Source organism: Psammomys obesus, unplaced genomic scaffold (genome assembly GCF_907164565.1).
Source record: "Psammomys obesus unplaced genomic scaffold, mPsaObe1.curated_primary_1811, whole genome shotgun sequence".
Classification (NCBI taxonomy): domain Eukaryota; kingdom Metazoa; phylum Chordata; class Mammalia; order Rodentia; family Muridae; genus Psammomys; species Psammomys obesus.
In genome coordinates, this window is record NW_026587556.1 from 8,290,633 (window position 1) to 8,299,787 (window position 9,155).

General features: G+C 41.8%; 1 gene segment (V, D, J or C); it reads right to left on the reverse strand.

Annotated features, from left to right (window-relative positions):
• Window positions 1-1,066: 1,066 nt before the first annotated feature.
• On the reverse strand, window positions 1,067-8,781 carry LOC129674056 (T-cell receptor gamma chain C region C7.5-like; the record flags this gene model as incomplete). The annotated part of the segment is given in 6 exon segments: window positions 1,067-1,576; window positions 2,121-2,165; window positions 3,490-3,819; window positions 5,186-5,217; window positions 8,366-8,416; window positions 8,551-8,781. Coding segments are annotated over 6 exon segments (832 nt in total), but the record flags the coding sequence as incomplete, so codon positions are not given.
• Between the last annotated feature and the right edge of the window lie 374 nt (window positions 8,782-9,155).

Here is a 9,155-nt window from a genome sequence, read left to right on the forward strand (position 1 = left end):
TGGAAAGCGGAATGGCTGTTCTATGTACACCAAGTGGCATGATTATGATTATTCTAGAGTAGATCACATTTTTAGGTAGTGGAAAGATGTGTAAGAATGACAAGTGGCATAGAGTAATCATGAGGAATAAAGAGATGAACTCACAAGTCTTAGAGAAACCATCACTGACTGTTTTAAGGAAGCAATCGGTGTTTTTATATTTTGTGGGTTATTTTTTAATTGAATGTCACTGAAAGATATAGGATGTCTGGTACATCAATGTACACACACTGTCTTTCTGCCTCTCTCTCTCTCTCTCTCTCTCTCACACACACACACACACACACACACACACACACACACACACATTGGAAATTGGAGAAGTCTGACTCAAAATATCGATCTTGATAGTGATATCAGCTCTCCAATCTGTGAACTGTGGCCCATAATTGTTATCTATTCCAGAGAACTGTCAGAGGACCAGGATTGCTTGATGTATAGTACAAGATGTGCTACTATTGCACTCCCCTATGCTTCCCACGGTGAACAATGGAAACCACTAGTGGTGCCTTTGTGTGTGAGCGTGGAATCCACTTTCTCTAAGGTACAGTCAAGGGCTTGCTTGCACTTGCTGTTACTAATGCTCTTAACATACAGAACTCTAGGAGATAGAATATTCTACATTTTACAGAGGGAAGCTGTGCTACAGGATGCTTAGTATCTGAGGTCTCTCCTCTATCACTTTTCTCTCTGGAGTTCTGGTAGCTTTCTGGGATCAGTATGAAGATCAGAAAGCATACTTCTGTGAAATACAGGCCCAGAGCTGAGTCACGCAGACATTTGTCACTGCCTTGAGAATGCCAAAAACCAAATGAATTCAAAATCTGGTGGCCTTTAAGCACAGTAACATGGCCTTTTCAATTGCCAGAGGCTCCTCTTACAGTCACTGTCCTAAGAAATGTCATTACCATAGGCTTCAGACGAAGATTAGGAATGTGTTTTTAGGTTCTTCCCACTGAGTGTCATGGCTCAAGTCTCAACGTTGTTTCATACCACAACTCCCAGGTAAAGACTGACAAGAGTTGACTTCTGATTTTGTAAAAATTTATTGTCTCTAATCTGGAATACAAGACACAAAATTCAATTAAAAAAGGAAGCTATTCAGATTGTCTAGAGTGGAGGTTTTCAGGGAGGTAGCTGGCTCCAGAGTAACAAAGCCATGGGTAAACGATGCAGGCTATGTGTTCTAGAGCTGCGATGCTTCAGGCTCCTGGGAGAAGGGACTAGTGGAGAGGACGGAATCAGGAGGAAGGTGTGCTCAGTTATTCTGGAGTTGCTTAAATTGCTTGTAAAAGTATGAAAACTTTCCTGCAAAGACAGTATGATATACCACGTGACGTTACAGAAGTCAAAGCTAGCAAGGAAGCCCAACTGTTGCACCACTACTCGTTTCCTTAAGACCTCTTCTTGTTGCCACAGACGGCGGTTCTTCTGAGCAGAGAAAAGGTGATGATGCCCAGATAGACCGCACTCTTGAGGAGCAGGAGGAAGTAGGTGTAATAGGCAGAGGTGCTTGTGAACTGAAGCTGCAGTGCATCTGAAAGAGGTTTTAGTTAGCTCCATCTGGTGGGTTTTTTTAAATGGCATAATGCTACCGAGGAGGGAGTAATGGGTATTAATTTCTGATGGCTTACATTCAGGAACAGCTCTCCCCACCCAAACCTGAAACTCAACACTCACCATTCACAAAAGAACCACGGATAGGGAAACTGAACTTGGGAGGCAGCTTTTCTAAACCCATCAGTGCCAGCAACTAGAGCATTACGAGATGACTTCAAACACTCAGGCTTTACTTTTATCATGATTCTTTGGTGGTTAAAGAAATACACATATGAGTAAATGAAGTCCTTTGATAGGGTACATCACTGTACCGCTCATTAAATTCACTTAAACGTGAGCTGGTAGTTCACTGTGCTGCTGTGAGGTCCAGATAGTCACATATTAGTTGTAAATATCACTATCGGTAACACCCAGATAAAAATCAGATATTTTTTAATTAATTCAAGGCAGTTCAAACATTGTTATAATCAAAGGAAAAGTGAAATTATGTGGCCCAAAGGCAAACAGATACTAAAACTTACCATTTTTATCTTGCCAGCAAGTTGTAGGGCTGGTACTCACGGCAACTACAAGAAATGACAACAGGAATTTGTTAATTACTGTGTACATTATTTGACAGTCTTCTGTGTGATTATGAATATGGATATATCTACAGGTAACTAAATACATAGATGGCCTCACATGGACAGATGTATATTAAAATATGAGCCCCATAATTATATATAATTATATAAATTAATATTATTATATATAATCACAAGTTCTGTTTCTGTATACAGAGAAGTAGAGATTAAAAAGAATATATTTTCCTTTTTTTAACCCTAAAAACATATAGTAGACTGTCTAAAGCAATCTTCAGAGAAAAGCAACCACCTCTTTCCAAATCAAGCGTCTTCCCAATGCAACTGTTCAAAGATCTTTATCCTTGTAGAGACTGTGGGTCCCAGAGAATAAACCCACACAGTGAAGAGCAAGCGGCTCACAGGTTTTATATCTACTCACTCCTCACAGTTTCAGAAGGTCCCTGGAGCCTGTTGTTCAATACCAGCCGTTGTGACATTTAATGTCTTGCAAGACTATGAGACCCTCTGAGGATTCAGTGCTCTGCCTGGATCTACAGCCATGCCCCCCACTGAACCAAGGGGATCTTTTGGGATCTTGCATCTGACGTATTCTGAGTAATTTGGAAAGAGTGTGTTTTCTCTACTGTACAGCCCCCTGCACTTTGGAACACTGAGTACTCCTTCTCCAGCCACACACATCACCGTTTAGGCCTACATGTGCTAGTACAGAAAGAGCTTTCTGAAATGCATCGACATAGCAGGAGATGCATTCATTATGCAGACAGCAACATGCTTGCAACCAGTATCCTCACTCAATCTTTGACTATAATTTCTATCTGAGAGTGATACATACCTCAGTAAAAACCAGGAAATGTCAAGCCCACTTTTATTCCTGACAAGCTTTGCTTCTTTCATTTTAATATGTTGCAAACTAAGGCACCAGTTTTTGGAGGTTGAAAGTTGTACATGGTAAGATTAGAATAAACAATTTTGCTTGTTTGGCAGAACATTCATGATTATGTCATCAAAAGTGGAACCTTTATTTTAGCATTTATTATATACTTAGTTGCTTGTGGTTTCAGTGTACCATTTCTTTTAATTGAATTAGCAATTCCAAATAAACAAATACATACATATAGCCATAGATGTAGATATTTTAGATAATAAGGCTAAGGCTTCGAAAGCTTAAGGAAAAATACAAGATATAATGAATACAGTGGTACCAATAAAGGTCCTGTTAATTTTCATGAATACATTGTAGAAAAAGGTTGGGTATTTTCAAAGACATTTTCCAGAAAGCTAGATTTCAAAGGATATAGGCACATACCTTTCTTTATTGGAGGAAAGAAAATCTCCTGCTCAACTCCTCTTTGGTTGTACTCATGTTTGACAATACATCTGTGCTCTTTATGCATTGACTTTTCAGTCACGGTAAGCCAGCTAAATTTCATGTATGTGTCACCAGTCTTCAGTGTGTCTCCTTCCTGGGAATCCAGGACATTATCTCCATTTTTTTCTTTCCAGTATACCTTTATAACATCAGGGAAGAAGTTTTCCAGGAGACAAAGGTATGTCCCAGTCTTATGGAGATTTGTTTCAGTAGCAGAAGGAAGAAAAATGGTGGGCTTGGGGGATTTGTCTGAAACTAATTGTTTATCTGTAAGAGAAAGTGAAAAACTAATAAAGATAATAATAATGATAGTAATTTGTATTATTGAAACAGAGTCTCATATAGTTCAGTGTAGTATTAAACTTTCTATGTACCTGTGGATGGCCTGAACTACTGATCCTTGTGCCTCTGCCTCCCAAGTGCAAGGATTACAGATCAGTAAATCAGACATGCACCACTAAAACCAACCATTTAAAATAATCATAAAAATTGAATGGTTAAAGACAATTTGTTTCTCATATTGTTTGTTTTCAATATACTCCATCTTGACAATCTCTGTCTGATTTTTTCTCATGCTTCACTTTCTTAGATTAATTGTATGTATCCTTTGAATGTATTATTACTGTTCTGCTGCATTTTCTTGAATGTATAATGAAACATTTCTGAATTTGGAATTTTTTCTCTCTAAAGGATGTGCTGTAAATTAGTTAAACTTAGTAGATTAGCCATGAAATGACACTCTCTGTGGAACAATGCCACTTCTCTTTTGTATGTCTCCCCACCTTTAAAAAAAAACTTGATTTCTAAACTTTGCTAAGTTTTAAGGAAATTTTACTTATTCTTTGAAGACCTCATCTATGTATAAGATGTATCTGCCCTCCCTCTCTCTAGGTCCCTATGAGCATCGCAGAAAATCTGCCTCCAGCTTCATGTCCTCTTTTATCTTTAATCCCCTGAGTGCGATTAATGCTGCTCCTACATGCTTGGCTTTGGGGGTGAAGGGTAATCCATCGGGCACTGGCAGCCTACCAGTGGCCAACATCCTAAAAATGTGTCTGTCCCTCCCCCAGCAGCCATCAGCTGCCCAAAGCTCCTCAGCTGGAGAGTGACCCTTGGTGCCCCTCTATCTTCCTCGCTGGGATCTTCAACTCACTTGATCTTGTTCCTCAAACAACAGCTGCTATGAGTCTATGTGTGTGAAATGTCATGCCCAGTGGACAGAATCTCACAGAAGTCTCCTGACTCTCCCATACTTAGTGGTATCCAGTGACTAGACAGAAATCATGTCCAAGCTCCCGACTAAGGCCTCTCTCCTCTGCCACATGGCAGAATGGAGCTTGATGTAGAAGCCGCCAAGACATAAATCCTCTTTCATGCCTTTGGCCAGGCGGGGGCAGAGTGAACCTGGGAGCGCCTATGATCAATCTGGACTCGCTTCTGAGACCCTGTCATTGAAAGGAGGTGGTTAGTGCACCAGAGTCTCCACTGAATACAGCAGGCAGTTCAGTGGGCTGGGTAGGAAGCCTGACCCTCTACCTTTACTGTCCACCCCAAATTCCCCTGAAATTGCTAGTTTGTGCGTTTAAAATGTGGGATCCAATGGTAGGATTCTCCTCCACTCTTTTCCCCGTACCATGCTTGTTCTCTGCCTTATCGAGTAGAATTCTGTAAAGACCAATGAGCACATCATCTCCCAGTTTCTGCAGTACAGGAGGGTGGCCACCTCCTTATCTATGCATGGTCTTCTCACTCTCCTTCTGAAGTCTTTCCCTGGTTGTGAGAATGCTACATACTTACATAAGATATGCAGAGCTGACCTGTCAAACTAGGGAGCAACAGCAGCATTCACAGCACAAGGTGTTTCCTTCTAATTGTGCGGGCAGTTTCACACCACTGTGATTCTGCCTACAGTAAAAGCAGGGTTCTGTTTGTGAAGTTATAAGTTAAAAACTAGTTACCGTCATTTTGCTGTGCACATTTTGAAATATTCAAAGATATGTAAGTGTTGTTTGGTTAGTTTCTATTATTTCTCGTTTGTATATATATATATATTTAGCTTTTTAATTTGGTCATATGCAAGCTTATAATGTGCAAACTTTAACTCTTTACTATGATTTTGCTTTTTCAATAACTCCCACATTGTTATATAGTAGATATAAATTTGTTCTAAGTGATTGTAAGTTATTTCATAGAAATGTAATTCAGACAATATAACTCAAATAGGTAGCTCTGGTTTCATTTCTGATCTATAGAGAAAAAAGTCTTAATGATAAATATTACTTCTTATTTAGGATTGATCCAAAGGAAGGAATTTCAGAGTTAGATAGCTTGCTCAATAGTAGAGAAACCTAAATCTGAAAACTATCTGTCCTGAAGAGCTGGACAGTGGTCCCTAGGGCATGTAACCATCTGGCAGCACCTTCTTCAGCATTAGGAGCCATCACTGTGCCCAGTTCAACATGTGTCTGGTTTCTAAAATCACCTAGATTAAGTATTATTTATACTTACACATACATACACAGTGGGGCTGGAGGGGAGGTTCAGCGGCCAAGAACACTGACAGCCATTACAGATTTCCTGGATTCAATTCCCAGCACCCATATAGCAGCTCACAACTGTCTGTAATTCCAGATGTAGAGATCTGATACCCTCTTCAGACTTGCTTGTGCTGCACAGACATATATACAGACAAAGCACCTGTACTTATAATATAAAGTTTAAAAACCACACACACAAGTAAAAAAAAAAACAAAAAAACAAACAAACAAAAAAAAAACAGAGAGATGATCCTTGGTACATGAATACCTTTGACTATTATATAAGTGAGTCCATTTCAGCCTAGTCCAAGGTATAGGTGATGTTTGAAGTTTACCCCTACAGAACCTAAGGTCAAACTTTAAAATGACAGTGTATTAATCTTGGTTTCTTGAGGATGGATCATGTTTATTGCATTTGATTTTGTTGTTCTGTTTGTTTTTTTGACATAGGATTTTTTTCAGTGTAGCCTTGGCTGATTTGAACTCTCTTTGTAGACCAGGCTGGCCTTAAACTCACAGAGATTCACTTGCCTCTGCCCCCTGAGTGCTGGGAGTACAGTTGTGTGCCGATGCTCCCTGCTGAACATTTCTTTTACAAAGACTTTCATATCGGCATTGTAGTGAAGAAATGTGTAATGTTAACACAATGAGATCCTCCTTTTCTTTTCTACCTCAGGATCTGAAGAAGAAGCTGAGGAAAAACAGGACAGTGAGAAACCACTTTTAGAACTATGAGTTCTGCTCTGTGAAATATGTGTTAGTAAACGAAATTATACCAACAAACTGTTACATGTGTGCATTTCCTTGGGCAGACTCAAAGGAAGTGTCTCAGAGCGTGCACCCAGAGCCAGATTTGTCCTGCTTGTTGTGTGTAACAACGATTCAGGTTGAAGCATTCACATTGTGTTTGGGTTGTAAATGCATAGCTTGAAGGATCATTCAGAGACCCCCATTTCTAAGAAAGTAAGCTTAACTTAGCCAGAATGTCTGTGCCGGGCATTGGCTTAATTTCAAACAGCCTCCTAATGATGTCTTGACATCAGTGATCCTAAGAGGTATGGGATGGCCGTTACCTCCCTGTCACACTTCTGGATGCAGGGCGTGGTACCGAATGAGCTCAGATCCAAGCAGTTTTTCCCCAGGGACTTCTGCAGATCCCCACAGGGAAGCATCTCAAGGGTGTTAGCACTTCTGATAGAAAAGCTATGAGCTGCAGCATGAAGGACATTGGTGAGTGAGCTCAGATGACAAGGAAGTCATTCTAAGACTCTCCACGCAGGGACACTGAGCAGCACGTGCGGGGCAGCAGTGCTTGTAACCATGGCCACCAGGGGAGAGGCTGCAGATTGTGGCTCACAAAGCAAGGGCAGGCAGATGGGCTGCTGGCCCAACCAGTGCCACAGCAGACATGTCCCTTACACAGCCCCGTGTCCCTTACAGTCAGCACACAACAGCCGCTGGACACACAAGAGGGGAAACTGTCAGCTGAAATCGCCAAGTCTTTTGTGACCCCCTGACAAATACTTGTTGTCCTGCCCTTAACATCTGTGTGTTCTGTTGCCTTCAGTGCGGAGTTGGGAAACAGGCAGGCAGCACAGCACGTGGCCTCCGACCACTGCTCACTCTTTGTCTGCACTCTTTCTCGAAGTGTGAAGAACCCTCACTGCAAGTCATCTAAGGACGACAGGTGGAGATGGGCTTCCCCTGGAGCTTAATGGTGGATCTGCTCACTGCTGGCTATTGATGAGCTAAGGAATTTATTTATGGTGATACCTCATGGACATTGCTCCGCCTCCACTCCCATCATTCCTGCCTGTGGCAGTTGCGTCCTGCTCTGGTCCTTCCTCTATTCTGTGAGTCTCCCTCTGACCTGATAATGAATAACTCGGTCTCGTGCTGCATCCGAATCAAAAGACTGCTTAATATATTGAAATAACAATTTCGTAGTAAGTGAGATTCCTTTTTATTTCAATTCACAGAATGTTATTTTTTTTTGTTTCACGTCTCAGATTTCTTTTGTATTTCTTTTTTAACTCCTTACATTTCACTTGTGTTTTTAAACTCATGCACATGTGCTCTTTATACAATTTAAAAAAATAAATCCAACATATCAAAATGACTGTTGTGTTTTCTCTATATTTGTCTAGTAGTGGTGCGTTTACAGAAGGGAGAGAGTGTGATATGGTGGCATAGAAACTATTGTCCTGTATTTGGTCTGATTCTCCTGGAATACCTTGTTCTGAAATAGGGCTCTGATATTCTACACACAAACCAACCTGCCAAGGATGCGGATGCCTTTGCTGCTACTTTTCTTGGATGTTTTCTTCCTTTGGATTAATAGGAACAAATTTACATCATCAACTGTTTCGCTGGTCACTTCTCCCAATTCACTTTCGGGTTCCCGGGAGGGCGGACCGAATCTCCATCATTGGCTGTGTCATTCTAGGAAGATTAACCGCACCCAGCAGTGATGCCAAAGGCTTGGTGGACACAGGTTCTGCGCAGATCCAGTCCTGCATCTGCACAGTCTGAGAGCGTGCCCACCTCGGCAGTGCCACAAGGATCCTGGCAGGAAGGCTGCAGTGCAACCAAGAAGGGCTGCCCATGGGAAGGGAGAGTAGAGGGAGCTCCCCAGGTCTGTTCTTGGGACAGGACCTCAGGAACTTGATGGAAGGACCCCGATGACAGTTTTCTGTGTCAACAGTGGAACAGCATGTACTCCAAGCCTAGCCAGGTATCAGTGGCTGAGACAGAACACTGCTGAGTGCTGGCCTGCGTCACTGGATGTGGCCAGTGCTTGCTTCTTCACTGCAGCCGTGTAAAGGACTGATCAGACACAAGTGGACAGTGTATGTGTAAGACTGTGAAAGAGATCACACACTGAGACCCTAGAGACTGCCTGAGTCATGCCTTCTCTAGGACAGGACAAGAGAGCACTGGGATTCGGGTGTCTCCTCTGCACCCAGCCTGTTCCTGACCTCTCATTGCTGCATACTGATACCCTACAGTTAGCCTTCCTGTAATTCTTCTGACATCAATCTGCCCCCTCCCTGCCACCACCACTCC